Below are 19,636 nucleotides of genomic sequence, written 5' to 3'. Positions count from 1 at the left end.
TTCAAAATATACAAAGAATAATTGAAAAATGGGGAGGAAATACCCACAATAAGGTAGGTCCTTCGTTGTTTGTTTATGCTTATACTTCCAGATGGACTTGGATCTGTAAATACAGGAGGACAGGTTTCCACATATGGATGCATAATGATGGGAGGATTTAAAAAAAATATATATTGTTTGCCATAGTAGGAAAATAGAAAGTAAACTTTGAACAACACGACACTATTGATCCACTGCATTTACCTGAAACACAAGCCAGCAATTGGGGAGCTTCAGTAAGAATATACCTGTGATTCTATTGTGGCTCTTTACCACTACACTGGCACTAAAATAAACACAGTTTTAGCACAGACTTAAGCTTGGCATCTAAAGCAAATACTTCAGCCTGACAACTGACATGTGAACATCTTAGTCAGTCCAAGTGTTCAGTCCAAGTAGAAAAGGAGCTGTATGTGGGGTTGAATAATGTTATGTTTGTTATTGTATGATGTTATCCTTGTTATTGTATATGTCATGACCAATAAGACAGGTAAGGTTGGTCTTCCATTTCAGGTGAGTGAATATGGAAATATTTGGGTTTCACTCCCACTTTTTCACATGTTTGGCCAAACTAATTAATCTCTTCACCTGCTTTCACTGCATATGCAAACCAAAGACCTTTACTGACTAGTCAGTTGAGATAAATGCAGACATGGGCCCTGGTTCACCAAGGAAGACACACAAGCTCAGGTAAAGATTCACGTCCTTTTTGGTGTGTATAAAAATACCTTACATTAGGAGGAAGCAGTGTTCTTATATTTCTGAGTTGATCCTGTTGATCAACTTTTTGTGTGAGTCTGAGCATTTTGTTGTTGTCTACAGAACGGGGACAGTGTAATTTCCTTGGAAGGTAGTTCCTCCTTTCTTAAAGAGCCAAGTTGTCAAACCTGGCTGGAAGCACAGTTTTAGCTCAATTCTCTTAACTCCTCTCAGCACTTACTTAGATTTTCTACTTTATGCTTTATGGTTTTAACATCTATCTACCTGAACTCTGGTATTGAAATGCAGAGCAGATTTTGGAAGCCTTCCTTGTCTTGTAAAGCTAACAGCCTTCCGTACTGTGATAATTAAAGGAATGGCATGGGTCATAAAATGGAAAAGATTAAAAGGCAGATAGCCGTGAGTAACCAAGACAGCATACAGATTTGATCTAAATGTTCTAACAGCAATTATGAATGATCTTGATGCAGGGCATTTCCTGCAGTTTAATTGTCATCTGGTGCTAATGGTTCTTAGGAGTCCCTGAGACAATAACCCTTCATAGCCAAACATTAATCTCGCTAAGAAAAAAAAAAAAGTTCTGTACATCAGCAGTTAGTGATAATAAAGTACCAAAGGATCCACATGCAAACTAAATTATTCTGTTTCCTTTTGATGTCATAGTAAATATAATAAGCATAATAATAACAGCAACTAAAACTCAACAAGTCCCTGAATTCCTCCAAGGTGTGGTACAAATACCTAGGATACCAAGCAAAAGCAACAGTGCTGGCTCTATTATTTTCTCTGAAAGAACTGGCAGGATGGTGTCAGGCAGCGGCTTTTCTGCTCGGCGGGCACACATAAAGCATGCCACTGGGTGCCATGACTTCACCCTTCTCAGTCAACGTCTATCTGACAGCCACAAGGCAAATTAGCGACAAAAACTAAGGTCAAGGATTTCCAATAGGTTGCTGACATCTTCCTTGATACATAGCTTGTCAAGCTGAGATGTCACGGTCAAACTTCATGCAGGGTCCCAGCAAGATCAGCACATCTGTAAGAGTGAGCTGGGCCTCATTGAGAGAACTTGCTGAAGGGCTGGAATGGGGCTGCTGGGGACTGCCTTATCCAGGGAAAGGAGAAACAAGAGAAAAGCTCTGCTTGTGGACCTGTGTCGGCACTGCACAGACGCCTTTACGTTGCCTCCAAGCCCACTCCTTGCATCTAGCAGCTTTGTGAGGCTGCTGAACCAGCCTGTCCTGGCACAGGCCATTGGACCAATACCGTGATTTGTCCACATGTATTATGTTTAGTGCTGGAAAGTAGACTGCCCATGATCATGTAATGTTGTATCTGAGACAACTAGCCCTGCCAAACAAAAACTGCACCTATGCAAAACTAACTCAGCGGTCTTTGCCCCATGAAAAAATGTGGTGCAGACCCACAGAATGGCTACAGAGAAAACTGTATTGGCTGTGTTTATAAACCACCTAGTGAAAGTAATGAAGTCTATATTTATGTGTTAGCTTAGCAGAACACATCCTTTATCTGGTACCAAAGTTAATAACCTGATGGTCTACTTAGCTTCATAGCAGCTTTTTGATAATCAAACAGGAGCAATGTCAAGGATAGTGCTCATTTCCCATCTGTGTTTGGTTAGGAGGTTATGACCTTTTCTTTTTAATGCTGACCTCGCTTTTGTCACTGCAGGTTTATGTTATTGCAATGCACTTTAACTGATGCCCTACTTTCACTCAGTTTAGAAACTGAGTTAATGATGGCTCATTGGCATGACTGCTGCCTTGCTGTGAACCTGTGATTCATGATCTGCTTCCAAGGACTTTACAGTATTGGTGTTCATAAATCCCGAAATGGCCTGGGACCAGCCTATCTGACATCCCGGCTCTCACCAGAGGCGACAGTGTCACAGCTGCAATCAGTAGAGTGGCTGATCTGGAGCAGCCTCAGCTCCTGTTTTTTGGCACATCTCCCTCAGCGAGGGTCTGTCAGCCACAGCTTTTATTCTAAAATATTGTGCTGACCTTCAGGAGACGCTGAAAGCTCAATAGTTTGAAGAAGGTGTTTAGGGATGGTTGAGTGGTCTGAGTTTTTTCATGCTAACAGGCGTTTTTTGTTTGTCTTTTTCTGAACAGATTGTTCAGCTGTCTCATTTACTTTCTTCCATCCTGTCCCCTCCTCTCATTTTGGGGAGACCTGGGAGGCTTAAATGTGCAGCCACTGCTCTCAAGGGTACTGGTTTATACAGGACATAGTACCAGGTTTTGGACTTTTTCAGACCCCAGAGTGTCTGCTTTGGAAATCTGGAGCCAGATTCAAGGAGTTTGTGAGATAAGCAAAGAGGCTGTTTCCAAACTTCAGAGAGTATTTACCTTTCTCATAGGGGTGACATAAGGATAAATTAGCTCATTCTTACAAAACACCTCCAAAATACAAAGGGCTTAGTGCTGGTGTTTACAACAGGCACAGCACAGCTAAGCTGAGCTGCAGGACAGTGCCTGACATAAAGAGGCTGATTAAAAACTGTGACCTTCATCCCTGCATGAATAGGATGGCCAAAAGTCTAAATAAGGGACTCAGGCTTGGCTCTGCCCCTCTCTGCCACCAGCCCTCCCCTGGGTGCAGGCACCTTCCTGCCCTTTTGCCTTGAGTCATCCAGCATCCTGCTCCAACAGCCATTCCTCGCTCTCTTTCTCTTCTCTGGAAGGTGTGGATGTGAATCCTCCTAAGCAATGTGGTCCTTAGCTCTGGAGCCGAGTGGGCAAGGAGGAAGAGCAGGGATTTATAGAATTACAGGATAGTCTGGGTTGGGAGGGATTTTCAAAGGTCATCCAGTCCAAGCCCGCTGCAATGAGCAGGGACATCTTTGACCAGATCAGGTTGCTGAGAGCCCCATCCAGCCTGGCCTTGAATGTCTCCAGGGATGGGGCATCTACCACCTCTCTGGGCAACCTGTACCAGTGTTTCACCACCCTCGCTGTAAAAGATTTCTTTCCCATGTCTAGCCTGAATCTCCCCTTTTTTAGTTTAAAACCAGTACCCCTTGTCCTATCACAACAGGCCCTGCCTGACACTTAGCGTGGGACTGGAGGCCTCCTGTCAGCATCAGGACCCATCTGCAGTGCCCGGCTCCATCTTGGCTGGGGACTGCACATGAGCTTCGCCAGGAGCTGTAACCCAGCCAGGATCAAGGGCCTGTTACTGCTCCACATGATTTTTTTTCTCCCACAGAGCTGAAGCTCAGGTGAGATCCAGGGAAAAGCACAGGCACCAGTTAATCTAAGCACCTGAGAGCTTTGTGGCCAGCAAGTGTTAGCTTTCTGGATCCCTTTTCTTGGATTTATGCCCTGAACTCACTCTAAACCCCATTTTAGATGCCAAAGTAGCCTCTCTGGATCTTACCCATAAGTTTAAGCTTCGTCTGCTTATCCAAAAGGAAAATAAAATGGCAGTGGTAAAATTGGAAATGTCAGTTAATGTATGTTTTTAATTTAGGACTATATTACAACAATTACTCCTGAGCATGAGGTTTTGTTAAGTAGTTGATACCACTGAATTCAGTACTTCAGGCACTGAAGAAAGGTCACTGTCTTTTAACAAGAACATTTTCTATTACATCCCTGCTCCTACTTAAAATATTCAAATTATATTGTATTGCTTATTAGCACCATGTGTATCATGTCCAGATTAAAAAAAATGGACTGCTCATGTGATTAATGATTGCTCAAGCAATTTGAATTTGAGCAAGATATAGCTGTTGGGGGTGACGATTGGGCAGATCTAAACTCTTAGGAACCTGGACTTTCACATGAAACCCTGGTTTCGGACCTAAGGTTTGCCAGGATAAATTACATTACTGTGCAGCTGCTACCTTTTCCAGGACTTGACTCCACAGTCTTTATGTAAACATTATTCTCATTGATTCCTGTTGAGCTGACTAAGGACTAGAGAACAGGGTGCTTAAAACAGCTGGCAAGGCAGAAGATCTGTTGACATGACAGAATCTCAATATTGCCTCATTTAAAATGAGCAATAGATGATACAGGGCAAATACTGAGATATAGAAGGCATAGCTTAACAGTGATGATAGGTGCAGAAGAGTAAATCTTTAAAAATCTTATATATTGTTAATGAACATAATCACCACTCTTTGAAGAAAGACTGAATTAACTTGCATTGCATTTCCAAGCAACTAGCTAATGGACATGGGCATTATCTTTTCATATGTCTTTGAAATCCCTATAAACCACGCCCAGTCACATATTCAACTGGTGGGCTTTTACCCATATTAATAGCTTGCAAAGGAGGCCTCAGTAAATAGCTCACCTTCAGATTTGTGTTTTCCAGAAAGGAAAGGGGTACTTTCTTATCCTTTAGCCACCTCTTATTGCTCCTTGCTGCTTCCTGAAAAGTTTTCTTCTCTGTGAAAACAATTCTCTGGTTGCTACCTTATTTTTGTGCCCTGGGGGGATTTTGGGTGCTTACTCTCCTCAGATAAGCAGGAAGCCCTCCCACCGCAGTCAGGGAAACTTTGGAAGCTACACAAGTTTATCTGCAGGTTGAGGTTGGCCCAGCTTGTGTTTAGTTTACAAGAGAAGTGTGGTGTTATTTGCATAAAAGGAGTTATTTCAAAGCATGTTAGATGAAAACCTCTCAATTTGAAAACAAACAAAAAAACCAACATGCAGCAATTTTCAGGAAGCAGCAAAGATGTCTCTGAGCTCTCCCCAAGCTGATTTTATCATGGCAGCTTACATCTGAAGAAGAACAAACACATACTTGTTTTTGTAAATGTGTTTTCAGAAGGAAAGAAAACTTCAGCGAACTGGCAAACAGTCCTACTGACTGATAATGACCATGCACGGTGTTGTCCCTTTTTAGCCCTGCATGAAAAACACAGGATTCAGTTCTGCAATTAGAAGGTCATTAATGACTTCTGTGATTTTGTGCACCTGTGCTGACTTTACCTACCTCCTGGCTGGCTCTCCTCTCCCAGCTTCTGTTAGCACACTCTGCCTTTAGACCTAATCCTCTCATGCAGCTTGCCATAGTTAGGAAAATATAGAAAACTGTTTTGGTCATGTTTTTTGAATATAGCTGTGAGAGGGAAGGAATAATCTCCTTCTAATAAATGGACATGCCTTGCAATCCATCTCTTTTGTATACATAAGATCAGGATAATAAGGACAAAAATCCAATGGAATTTGATATAAATAAAAGTAATTTAATTCTACAGGATTTAATGGAAGATAAAATGAAATGGGGTTTTAACATCTTGCATCTCTGAAGCATGAACAGAAATGATATTAAATTTTGTAGGATAGCTAAAAAACTTATAGTAAGGTTCTCACGTTGAGCAGATTCAATGGGATTTTCCCATTGTAGAAATCTGACTGATGAGCCAAGCTGGAGACCTGGCAAGATCTGTCTGGAGAATGTCACAGGAGAGGACATCCTCAGACAAGGAGAACTTTTAATCCTCTGATAAGGCAAAAGGATGCAGCAAAACACTGGATTCTATTCTCTGATGCAGAAGCGCTTAATCACATAGGGAGCTTCACACTGGCTCACTGCTCCACTGGAGTCCCATACCGTTTGCATTCTACCCAGTTTTTAAAGTAGTACTAATATTGCTCTTTTTTTTTTTTTTTTTTAATGCGGCTTTGGGCATTTGCAAGAGTGATACTGGATACTGAGTATTAACAAGAAACATTTTCCCCCAGGAAAAATATTGGCCTCTAATCAAAAGAGCAAAAGCAACTAACCTAAAGAGTTTAAGCAAAGGTTCTGCAAGACAGTAATATATAACATTTAAAATTAGTAACCACTTTCTGGAAGTAGACAGGAAAACTGAATACAAATCCAGTAATTCATTTAACATTTTCAATGACATTAGGAAAGAGGAATTAATCAACTTCTGACAGGAATTCAACTACCAACACCTTTCATTGTCTTCAGTAAAGCTGCCTCTCTCTGCTTTATCCTACTTTCTCAGATCTAACCAATAGAATTTGGTATTTTTGGATGAGAAGATACATGTCATGAAGACACATGAAAAATTATATAATGATATCCATAACAGATAGAAGTATTTATAATAACAGATAACAGGATATACAATTTCTGTTATAGAAATTATAATACAATTTTGGTTGTACGACGACCTTAAACACCGAGAGAAATCCAAGCCTTAGTTACCTCAGCATATATCTGAAGACAGATGAAGCTTGGGAAGTTATTTCAGTTTTACAGAGCAAAGGAAGTTATTTTCTAGCCATGCATTTGGGACAACCCACAGATCTGAGAATTTTCTTAAAGACTGGGGTTACTTGGAAACATGCTACCTTTATCCTCATAGAATCCATGAGGTGCAGGCGCGTGGGGCTCATGAGGGGAGAAGCAAGACGCAAACCCCGGTGTCTTAATAAGTATCTCTAATGGTCCTGAAATTTTGATTTAGTTTGGGTCAACCAATCAAAAAAAAAACATTCTTATTCATGATAAAGCTGAAGACAAAACAATAAAAATCCCACGTATGTCTCTAGGCATTCACATGGCACAACAGAACAGTAGCAAGCTTGAAACCAAGCTAGCTAGAACATTTTTAATGCAAAAAAACCCCAACGAAATGAAAGGTGAGGTTCAGCATCCAGCTCAAACAAACTAAAAAAATAAACAAAGAAACAAAAGAAATAATATCTCCTAAAATAAGGGGAAAATAAATAAGTTTGGAATTCTAACTGCAGCTGGTAATTGTTTTCATCTGTTCGTTAGACATACTCGGATAGGATTTCTGTTTCCACAAAATTTAGACAAAAGTTAATAGTTCCTGCAGGAATTATGAATTTCTACAAATATTAATGAGAAAAATGTAATGTGGAAAAAGATACCTCAATCTTCTATAGAAGGAGAGGAAATCCATTTTGAAAATACTGTGCAAACACACACAAAGGCAGAGCTAAACCCAGTGTCCATGAAGAGTCAACAGCAGAACTCCCAGGGACAACCATGAGGCCATGGTCTTGCTCGTGGTTCCTACCAGGCAAGTAGCACAACCACCAAAGGAAGTATGGAAAACAAGTTTTTTAAGACGCACATATGTTGCAGGTCTGAGCTGATGTGGTGGGCGACGGACTGGCACTCAGCTGAGGGCAGTGTTGTGCCAGATGTGGACAGGGGCAGCAGCTAGCATGGCTGGGACATGGGCATCCAACACTGGGGCCATGTGGCTCTCAGCCCTAACAAATGCTCGGCGTAATCAGTCCATTAGTCCAGGTTACTCCCGTTCCCAGACAGTTGTTTAAAATGAGCATCATTTGAAGCAAACCAGAAACCTTAACACTGTATTTAATAAATAACTATAACTTTACTGCCTCAATTCAGGGTGGTCCAGCCTTGTTATCATTGTAGGCAAAATGCCTGTTTTGAGTCTCCTGACAGCATCTCTCCCCTCTGAAGGGGGTTCAGCTACGGCATGTAGGGTGCAGAGGCAGGCTACAAGGTCACAAATTAGGCACCCCAGACAGCAAGAGGTAGGACGGTCACACGTTCTCTATTTTCTGGTTACCTGCCCATGTCTACACAGCTGAAACCCATCCAGGTACTGCATGCAATCCTCCTGCAGCTGGGCTCCTGCCTGGAGGCCACCCGTTGGGCTAATCTTCACTCTATAAAGAGAATCAGAACAGTTTACAGGACTCTCTTCAGTCACGACCAAAGCTATGACTCTAGCCATTTTAGAAAATAAATTATGCATTTGGCAAATTTCATATCCTTATGCTGAAAGAACATCTGCCTAAAGCCAAAAACTTCCTGTGTGGGAAGTGAACTTACATTGTATAAACTTGTCAATAAAAGTTAATTACTTATTGCCTAAAACTAGCTGTCTTTATAACTGTGCCACCTCAATTAACTGAGTCTGCTTGTAGAAGTATAACTGAGAGGCCCCTATGCTTCATCATCAACTCCAGAGCCATGCTATTTTGAAAATATAAGACCTGTATCCTGTCCAAAAAAACTCTGGAGGTGACTTGCCATGTTGCCATTTTGGATTACAAAAAAACTACTCGGCCAACGCACGGGGAAAAGCTTAATTCCAGCAAACACACACATAAACAGGAAACCTCTCTCCAGTCAGAAGGTATTTTTCCTTCGTACAATGGGGTTCAAAGATGTGTCATCATATAGCTTAAAACAATTGCTAAGGAACCTTACCATTTCCAATAGCTTAGGAATAGAGTCAGCTTCCACAGTCGAAGCCTGTCCAAACTTGCATGGGAAGCACACAAACACTAACAAATACATGCTGGCTTAGGGCAGCACAGAGTTTTTAATCAATAAGCATGTCAAGCTGGGGGACAGGGAGGGGAGGGAATCAATTTTCAGAAGGTAAATGGTAACAACTGTAGATTTAATCAAATTGCAGATGCAATCCCTTACTATTCTCAATATTTTTGAAAGAAAGTAGCTCCATGGCAAAGAATGAATTTCAATAAATGTCACATATTTAGTTATATTGCTGATTTTTTAAATTTATCAAGCTAGGTCACTGATCCTTTGCAGAAATGGTACCCATACATGTCAAAAAGATTCTGATACTGCTTAGTTGGATAAACGTCAAAATGAAAGAGCTATGGTAAAGGAAAGCAACTTACCCAGAAATTGTAATTTCTGTGTGACTACAGGAAAAAAAGATATGCCAATGTGACCCCTCAAAGAGAGGTTAAAGCTGTAAGACACACAACAAAATGGATAGCTATCAAATACCATGGCGATGGCCATGGTGTGAACACTTGAGCAAAATGAAAATCTTCTGAAAGCATTCGGCAATTTTCCTTTTGCATGCACTTGCAACCAAATTTATCATGAATTCAAATGAGATCCCTTTCACTGCCTTCCACACAAAAGGACAATTGCAGGTTCATTTCTTGGGATAAGCAGAAGAGCCTATCATGGAGCTTCAGGATGCACAAAGAAAAAGCTTTAAGTATTTTGAGTTATTAAACTCCTCAGCATTACAGAAACTCTTCTGCTATTGACACCTACTTGAAAAATGAAATGCTCCGAGGCATCTGCTTCCCTGGAGGCTGGTGTGCTGGGGAGAGAGGTGGAAGAAAGAGGTTTCTGGGCATCTACTGCCTACTTGTTTGCACCATGTGCACCCTGTGCCTGGCTTATGCACACCGCCTCTCCTTAAAATATGAGGGTTATAATACCCTTAAAATTTGAGGGTTATAAACCACTCACATTCTTTATCTCCACTTCAGTTTTCCACTCTGATACTTGGAGTACTCAATCACAACTAATTCAAGGAAGGTCCATCTGAGCCAAGGGGACTCAGTCACCATCCAGCCACAACAAGTGACTGAAAAAGATCACAGTGTGACTCAAAAGTCTCAGAACAGATTTTAAAAAAAAAAAAAAAAAAAGAAAAAGGCAATCTACTTGGTAACTGCTTCCTTCAAAGAAGTTATATCCTAGACCAATTCAGTCTGATAACTTTACCTCTATTTTTCTAATGTTTAAAACTGTAAGAAAACAATACTTTATCTTCTTGTACAACATCATAGTTTTCCTGCAGGCAAATAGCTTGGCAATTTGCTAGATTTTTTAATACTAGAGGAAACAAGTTAGCACACATACCATGTGTTTGAATGCCTTTGGAAATTAGATTGAAACACTGATTTGATTTCCTAAAAGGTATCTTAAACAAGGCAAGGTTAGAGATTTGGAGAGTAATGAGAATTTGTGTGACTTCAAACAGCTCTACATAAAACAGACCTGATATTCTGGGGGGAAAAAGGTCACCTAATTATTAGTTTCCTGAAGGCCCTGTCTATACTACATTTCCCCTGGGTACGGAAACTGATTTAAAAATGGCTTCTGCTAACGTGCTCACACCAGTCGCTATGTATGAGATATAGATTCGTTAAAGCCATTGCCAAGAAAAACACGACCTTTTCACAAGGGGGGAACAACAGAAACCTCCCTGGTATGTCCACGCAGGGAGGGACAGGCAAGGTGGTGCCATCCCTGAAGTCCTCCGTGGAGCTGTGGTCCTGCCTCCTCAGTGATGACGTGCTGCTTGGGACCATGCGGCAGCTGCTGTGGCATGACCATGGGTTTAATTACCGGCCACAAACTTTGTGTGGGAGGCAAAAATCACAGGCTGTGGCCGTGGCGGACAAGATGCACAGGATGATGGCTCAGCTGAGGGTAACAGACTAATGAAACATGAAATTGTGCCACTGGCTTGAAGGGCAGCCAGCGAGGCAGCGATGGGGAGGTGGGGGTGGGAAGTCTGGACACAAGGGTTTCACAGGAACCAGCCATCAAGGTGTGGTTGCAATCCAAAAATCTTAGGAAGGTTTGTTTCAAGTATCACACTGCAGACCGCTCCTCCTCTTTTGCATCAAATAGATCCAGAAACTCCGTTCTGGGTTTTGTGTTTCAGTAGTTTCAGGGAAGACCATTCAGCTACTCTGTCGCCTTCTCACTCAAGAAATGATGTTTCTGTAGTGCTGAGAGAGCCCAAGCAGGATTTCTCTTACACTAGATAATCCACAAACACACATAGAGATGCAGAACCTCTCTTTGCTTTCTGCCTGAAGTGAATAAAATCTAGACACGTCACCACCACAAAGCAGTCGTGGTACAAAGCAGATTGTCCAGAGGTCTGGGACTCCTGCTGCTGCAGCTCAGGCTCTCTGGCTACCCTAGAGCAGCATGTTGCCAGCATCAGGTTCCCTTTGCGGCTGTGAAGTCAAGGCTGTCGCTCTTGCACTGCAGCCAGCTGTGCCAGTTACCGTCTGGAGTCCTGCAAGCCAGATTTGGGAGGCAGCAGGCTTTGAATTTCTCCTTTGAGTTGAAAAATACAGAGCAGTCGCTTGCAGATCATAGAAAAATGAGAGTAGGTGGGTTGGCCCCTTCAGTTGCGTTGGACCAGCAGGAGGAGGTTACAGGTCATCAGCTAAGGTACCAGAAAAATATAAATGCAGTAAGATCAGGATGGGAAAGGCAGTCCCGGGAGGACAACATTTTCGGCTCAGTTTTGCATTCATCAGCTGTTCATCGAACCTTTGCTGAGTTTTGGCTTTCTGGCTGGCTTGCCCTGACTCAGTGTGCTCTCATTCATCTACAGGCTGCACTGCCATCTCCCCTGAGCAAACGACACCTCCAAGAACCACTCTCCAGCCAACACATGTGCAATTTAGTTTACCAATAAAGAACTGCTATGCTGGGGTTATCCTTTGGAGAAAATAAATAAATAAAAGAAAAAGCCCTATAAGATAGTAAAGAAAGACAATTCATTCCTTCCCTACCAAAAAGTCAAAGAAGCTGACTCTCTTTTCTGTAGAGAGATGAATGTTTTATAAAATATTCCTTTTTTCAAATGATTCAGTTTATAATAGAAGACAGATAGAAAAAGAATCATACAGTACTGAAGAAGGATTAGAGCACACAAGGAACAAGCGGTACAGTCATTCTCTAACTTAGTTTTCAACATGCAGCTCCTGCCAAAGGCTAGCTTTTTGCTCTCACACTGAATGATCTGTAAACATTTAACCAGCTCTTAGAGAAACACGTGAGACACTTTGTCGTGCCTCATTATGAATCCAAACCTCTCAGATCTCAAAAGAAAAAAAAAAAAATACATCATCCTCTTTTTGCTGGTGGACAATGCAAAAAGCACCTGTAGGATGAAAGCAAATGAACTACCACACATGGCACAGGTTCTTTTAAAAGCATGCACTGCAGCTTCAATAACCTCCTACAGGTTACAAGCACACAGTTTGTTAAACAGCACTGTTACTCGACTATAAATCCCTGTTTTAAGATGTATATGCAAAACTTCCAATTTCTATGGAGTCCACTTAATATTTATAAAGCCGAAGACCAGCTAATGTAATGCTGACAAGAAAATGCTGCTGGAATGCCATTATATGGTGTGAATTATTTACGATTTAAAGCAAATTCTGCTTTTAAAAATGTGGGAAAAAAAACCCCTCCAAACAGCAATCTGAGTGCAAGGAAGCCTGTGAACGCTGTACAACCACAAAGTGCAAATCCCCAACTTGGGGAATGCTCCCGGCTCACCCCCAGTCTTCAGCCTCACGGAAGGCGGCCGGACCGGCCACCACAAACCTGCACCTCGGAGCCACCGTTTCCGAGTTGGAACTTCCCCGTTGCGGCTGCCGACAGACCCTCCGCCTGCAGCCGCTGCTGCCGCCGCACCCCCGGAGCAGGAAGGGGCGGGAGGAGCAGCGCGCTCAGCCGGCGCGGCCACCGCAAGCCGCCTACCGCGGAGCCGCGGCGGAGACCGGCCCGGGGAACCCTGCCCGCGGCAGCGACTTCGCGGTGGTCCGAGCGCGCTGCGGAGCGTGGCCGGGTAGGGGCGGGCCGGTGCCGGCGCCCCGCACCGCGGCTCACCTGCCCCCGCGGTGCCCGCCCGGCGCGGAGGCTGCGAGCCCCGGGGAAGGCAGCAGCGGCCCCGGACGCCGCGCTCCCGCGAAGTTCCCGGGCAGGGCACGGCGCGGCTCAGCGCAGCACCCGGGCCGCTCCCTGTCCTTCCCCCGCTCCTGGCTCATCCCTCTCCCCGCGTTCCCGGCTCACCCCGTCCTCCCCGCGGTTGCCGGTCCTTACCGGAGCGGGTTGCGCGCTGGCACCGCAGCCGGAGGGGAGAGCGCTGCACCTCGGTTGGCTGGCTCTGCGGTCCTCGCCCAGGCACCCGGTACAGCCCGGCCCAGCCCGGGCGGGGCGGGGCGCAGCTCGGCGCACCTCCGAGACCCCGCGCCGCTCTGCCCGCTCCCTGCCGCCCCGTAGCCGCCTCTGCCACCGCGGACTCAGCCTCCCCGGTCCCGCGCTGCCGTCCCTACCTGGGCGGTGGGGGCTGCGCGCCCCAGCGGGCAGGAGCCTCCCGCCCGGCACCTGGGCTGCGGGGCGGCTCTGAGTGCCCTTCCCTCCGGCGCCTCCGCCGCGCTGGTGGCGGCTCCCAGCGGTAAATCAGCCGGTCCCCTCGGCTCCCTCCGCCCCTCCGGCGCGGTCCTGACCTGCCTGTGACTCACCACATCGCAGGAGCCCGGGTGCGCGGCGGGGGGAAGGAAGGAGGGAGCACCTTCTTCCCTCCCTCTCACCCTCCCTCCGTCCCTCCTTCCCCCCCATTCCTCCCGGCCAGGCTCCCCCAGTCCGGGAGCAGGAGAGGTGGCTGTGGCTCCTCAGGCGCGCAAAGCCAGGAGGGGACCCGCCGCGGCCGCCCTTGGTGGCCTTTATCCTGCATCCGGACGTTTTCAGGCCGAGCGGGTACCGGTGGCATGCAGGCACAGCCCCTGCTCTGCTCTCCTAGCCCCTGGGCACCGTCGGGTGTCGACACCTGAGTGATGCTAAAGCCTTAACCTGAGAGGGCAAGGCTTGGGCGTCTCTAGGCTTGTCCCCGTGCCCCACAGCATGTGTGGTGGCAAACAAACTCAGCCCATATTGTCCCTGTCGCAGTGTCAAAGCGCCAGCTGCGCTCTGAACGTCTGTTCACGTGTAATTCAGAGTACAGGACCTCAGTTCATGCAGACCATCAAATAGCTATCTACGCCCATACGTGCTTCCTGCAGGATATAAAATGGCAAGCACTGGGCCATCTCCCTTGCAAGGTTTGCAAGGCAGATGGTATCTTTCAGAGGTGCTGAGAAACTGAGGCACCAAACAGTGCCGCGTACACCTGCATTGCTGCTGAGAGGCTGCAAGTCTCAACACCAGGGCATGCAACAGAGGACCCATCTTTTTTTTTGTGGTAATGAGTTTCAGCAGCTACTGATCTAAACCAGATTTTAAGTGAAAGGCTCCATATTCCAATAGAAGTTGTTGGAGACATCTATATTCTCTTTGCATTCTTCCATTTTTGGCCCCAGCACTGCTCCCCTTAATCATACCATTTAAACCAATGAGTGTTTTGCATGAGTAAAGTACAAGGAACTGTAAGAAGCATTGCCCAGTTTCATGATTAACCATGGGAAAAATGTCAGAGCTTACATCAAAACATTTTGAAAGGAAAATTAAATAAAGTATTGTATGTATTTGGTTAAGGCCTGGGATGTCGCTGTGATGTGTATATAGACAAAGCTGTACATCAGAACAAAATGCTTTTAAATCGCAGTTAACCAGCCTTCCACTAATCTGCATCAGCAGCACTTTCACAATTTGTTTATCTGTCTCCTCTTTTCTACAGGCTTTTTGGCACTAGTGATAAAGATGTCTAACCTAGCTATAAACCAATTCTTCACAAAAACAAATGTGTGATGGAGGCAGTGTGTAATCTTTTATGTGTTTAACTTGTGAAATTCTTACTCTGCAGTATCTTTTACTGACAACAGATAGCAAAAAAGACAGCCTGTTTTAATAAGAAAAGTATATGATGGCTACAGGTGAGGTTATATTATGCCTCCTCATTTCATGTATGTATGTTAGCAACACACTAAAGATTATATCACATGAAAATAAAACAAAACCAGCCCCTTTTCCTGGTTCCTGAAAGATGAGATTGCTAGAAACCAACCAGCAATACAGATGCTCTGACTGATCTGATCTTGTTTGTCTGAAGTCCCTGAAAACCTGCCCATTTACTTCAATGACCCTTACTTCAATTAATACTCAGCAGTAGTTCGAAAAAGAAACAACACACAGTGCCAGCCCCTGAAGGAAAAAGCATGGTTACACTCAGATCGTACCACTCACTAGGCTTCAGATAGTGATCAGTTAACCAGTGTGCATCTGTACAGTTACACCAGACTTGGAAGAATCTTCGTCATTAATTTTGAACATAAGTGATAAAGATTTGAGTCTGATGTTCATCCTCTTAAGGATAGCCCATGTGTTATCTGTTCTTAGTCCGCTCCACAGTTCCCCGTGCACCTGCCTGGGCTGAACAGCCTGGGCTGTTATCAGTGGGACAGCCTGTGCTATTCTAAAGCTAACAAATGGATTGTCACTAACATAAAAAGGAGAAACAGATGTTTCCTTTCCATTTTGACCATGCTGATGACCTGTTATTTTAGGTTAGCTGTACGAGACAACTACATTGCAGTGGGGCTTTGATAATCCTCAGATACTCTCTTCACTTTGCTTGCAATGGGGTGGATACACCATGAACAGCTTCTCAGAGGCCTGGAGCACCTTTAAGGTGCAGGAACTGGTGAAAAAAAAAACAACTATGACCTTCTTATTTATCATCCTGTTTTGTTTTGCTTTTTAACAACTTTTCCTTGCTTCTCTCTCCTGTCCAAAAGGAGCTGGTCTTCTCCACTCTTTTAAGGCATCTGGCATAATTATGACAGTGGGGCACATTTTAGAAAGCTGACAACACTGGAAAAAACAATTCAAAAGTGTCGAGTCTGTCAGGGTGATCTATTCAGCAAGGGAACTGGAACATGCCCGGGAGAGTATTGGCACATGTTTCCCAGCCCTGACGTGTTTCAAGATAGGGAGCTGATGAGCTAACGCTATAACTTGTCTAAAGATACAAACATACAGTTAGAAAAATGAGTTGCAAGGCTGTGTTTAAGTTGAATTTTCAAATGTAAAGATAAGGAATTAAAACACAGGAAAATCTATATTTCTATGCATTGGCAGTAGAATTCCCTCAACACACCAAGAGGCCCAGTTCAGTCCTATGGGTTTGATGGTGCCTTGTGTCACAGTGCTTAAGAAATTATTTATTGTAACTACAGGCAGCAAAATGGAGTCCAAAGACCAGATTCACCTAGGTATCAAATCCTATTTCATTTCAATAAGCAGAAGATATTTAAATATCCCAATGAATGTGGATCTAACCACCTTTTTAAAAAAGCCTGCAGAATCGAAAATGTGTCTGCTATGCATTTCTTCTGTAGAACCACGCTATACTATATGGCATCACAGCTATATGGTGCCATCAGTGGATTTGCTCTTTGTCCTCTGCTGCAGTCATTCACACCTTTGGGAGCAGATATAAAATGCAAATGTCATTGTAAGACTTCAGAGACTTCTGCCTTAGCAGAGCTTACTCATGAGTAAATGATTTCACAAGGAGCAAGGCACTGGAAAGGAATTAATTTAATGCCTAAGAACACGGCAAACAAAGATCTCTAGACTTCAACTTAGAAGTGGTGGGTATCAGGTACCCTCCTGCAGCCTGGACTGACAGTAGCTCAGTCTGAGCCTCCCTAGAGGGTGATATACAAAAAAAGAGCCTTAGATGACTCCACCCAACCCGACTGCCTTACAGACCAGTGATCCAAAGGTAAAATATCAGTGCAACACCCTTCTGGGGTAATGTGTACTTCCTGCGGACCGTGGTTTACTGGAAGGCATCGTGCAGGGGCAGCTCAAGGAAGGGGTTGTGCCTGAGGCACAGTTCCCTGTGACTGTTTTGTCCCTTGAAGTCACTCACGCATAATCCATTTTTCACTTCTGCCTTCCCTGAGGACAAAAAGCACGCAGTGGGCAGGGACAGACGGTGCTGACAGGGGGATTGGGCTCTGGAGAAAGCATGCCTGTGATCATTGTGCTGCCTCTCTGGAAACCAGACTAATATCACAAGTGCTACTTATAATAGATCTGTAGGCTTCAAAGATTTGATCATCACTGCACTTTATGGCTATTTATTAATTACCTATGCATTTATTAACTAAGATTCTGCAAGCTAAATAAATACTTTCTGTCTGTTTGCAAGGGGGGCAACAATGGCACCAGAAGAAGTTTCTGTGGCTGAAGGTTGCCGAAGTCCCTTGCGAAGCCAGAAATAGAAGTCCGCAGCTAGAAATCCTAATCTCGAGCCATTGAGCTACCCTGAGCAGCTCTCCATTTATATCGAAACACAGATCATAGCCGAAGGTGTTTGCACTCATTGCACTGTGGATCACAGGTGATGTATTTTCTCTGTTTATTCACTGAGGAAAGGGAAATAGTTCTTTAACCTGATGGGTTTTTTTCTTCTTATTTGTCTTTCTGGTTGTAAATGATCATCACAACTGAGCAATTCCAAAATCTAAATGGTGTAAGCAACAATTAACTGGATTGGCTGAGGACAGAGGAAAATGTGGATAGGGTTAGTGCATCTGAAGTCTGGATTGCCATGGATTTGTGTCCCTGTTGTGCCAGCCCCAGCCCCTCAGTGACCATGCAGGAAACTGGTGCATGAAGTTCAGGAATCCAGCAAAACTTAATCACTCAAAAGAACAAAGATTTGTTTACAGGGAGATCAGATTTTCAAATCCATCTGCTATGCAGTAACATGAGTGCTAGTGCCTGCAAAAGGACGATGTCAGAGACTGAGGAGTGGGGTGAGCTTGCAGCAGTCGAGATTTACGTTAGTTTAAACTGAGGAGGCACCTCATTCTTCGAAAGCAGCAGGGCAACTGGGAGGTGACGGCGTGCATTGCAATGCAGCTCCCACATTAGCCGTGCCTCCCTTCCTAATGTTGTTGAAATATGTTAAATCCCTGAACGAGTATCTCTGAGTGTACAAAACCAAGAAATAATTTCAAGGGTGGAAGGCTGAATGGTCTTTTTGATTTTATGCTCATGTCTCTGAAATGGATACAAGCACAGTAGCCCTTGATGCATTCACTGAGCTCACACAGCAGAAGCAAAGGCTTTCCAGCACACTCCTCTAGCATCATTGTGAACTGCTTCAAGCAAAGCAGCAAAAAACAACCCCAATATCATATACATGCTACTTTGGCACAGTAGATTTGTTTGTATAACTGGAAATGAACCTGAGGATATTCAAAAGTCAGATATTTACGAAGGGAGGAATTTGCTGTGTATGATATTCACATGTTTACTGGTATTGCACATTCAGCCATCTTAAAATGGTCTGATAAGTATAGCTCTTTCTTGCCATTATTTTTGGTACAATTTAACTACATTTTCCCCCCTTATTTTGTCTGCAAACATATTGCATTTCTCTTGTAGTAAGATCACTATGAATACAATGCTTCCCGTGTTGCAAGGTTATTGTTGGACCAACTGTTAGAAAGTTTCCAGAAGTCTCTTTTCAACCTGGCTCTAGTAACTCAGGCACAACCTTTTCTTTTTTTCCTTCAGTTCATTGGTTATGTTTACAAAGGGCATGGCAGCCAGACCACTGGAAATAGAAAATCTGCCTATGTAAAAGCACAGGGACAAATCCTGCCTCCAGCTATGTGTGCACCTGGTGAGCAGGGAAAGGGTGTGACTGTACTAACACATGTGCGCGCACACATGAACAAACACTGTCCTGATTCAGCCTCCCTTTGGAGGACAGAAGCTTCACTAGGGATAATCAGATGCCTAAAGCACATACCTAAGTCTGGTGATGCCGAGTGCCACTGGCATTTGTAGCTTGGTTTCTGTGGTTGTGCTCATCATCGTAGGTCATGAGGCAGCTCCGCAGGGTGGCATTTGTGCAAATATTACCGCTGGTAAGCTCCTGCAAGTTGAAAGAGAACTGTTACATTCAGATTTTGCCTTTGTCTGAAAGCATCTCAGGATGCTACTGCCTAAGGTAATGCTGCTGTAAATACCATCTCAGAGGGGAACTGAGAGAGATTTGAGAAAAAAAAAAACAACCTTTATTTTCTGCTTACTTCTTGCATTTGTAGCACTTTGTTATCAGGTTAGCTCAAAGGTTTTTCCTCAATATTTCAATAAATGAGAGTAAAGCACTTCAAAACCAGAAATTATCATTGTAAAACTTCCATAAAACACCAGGGAATGTAGGAGAAAATAGATCCTGTATTGACCTATATTTACTTGGCATAACATTGACCAGGCATCACATAGAAAGAAAGAGCAGGTATTACAAAACATGTTTGGTAATGAAATCAGTTGCATACATGTGTTTGCAGACTTTGGAGCCTGCATCTCAGCC

At 43.9% G+C, this 19,636-nt stretch overlaps 1 protein-coding gene across 4 annotated transcripts in view; it reads right to left on the bottom strand.

Annotated features, from left to right (window-relative positions):
- The window catches only part of MET (MET proto-oncogene, receptor tyrosine kinase), a 91,729-nt gene extending 77,932 nt beyond the window's left edge, over positions 1-13,797 (bottom strand). Inside the window, exons 1-2 of one of the 4 annotated variants that reach the window (XM_065860134.2) lie at positions 13,635-13,755; positions 8,327-8,426 (exon numbers count right to left, since the gene is read on the bottom strand). In XM_065860134.2, the coding sequence (XP_065716206.2) occupies positions 8,327-8,368 (42 nt within the window). In that variant the 5' untranslated portion in view covers positions 8,369-8,426; positions 13,635-13,755. Of the gene's footprint in view, positions 1-8,326; positions 8,427-13,401; positions 13,610-13,634 lie in introns of those variants that run through there. The other 3 variants (XM_071803331.1, XM_065860144.2, XM_065860154.2) reach the window with 3 other exon arrangements.
- Between the last annotated feature and the right edge of the window lie 5,839 nt (positions 13,798-19,636).

Source organism: Patagioenas fasciata, chromosome 1 (assembly GCF_037038585.1).
Source record: "Patagioenas fasciata isolate bPatFas1 chromosome 1, bPatFas1.hap1, whole genome shotgun sequence".
In the NCBI taxonomy this organism is placed as follows: Eukaryota; Metazoa; Chordata; class Aves; order Columbiformes; family Columbidae; genus Patagioenas; species Patagioenas fasciata.
Note: the sequence above shows the minus strand (reverse complement) of the source record. Positions and strands in the feature narration are given on the sequence as shown.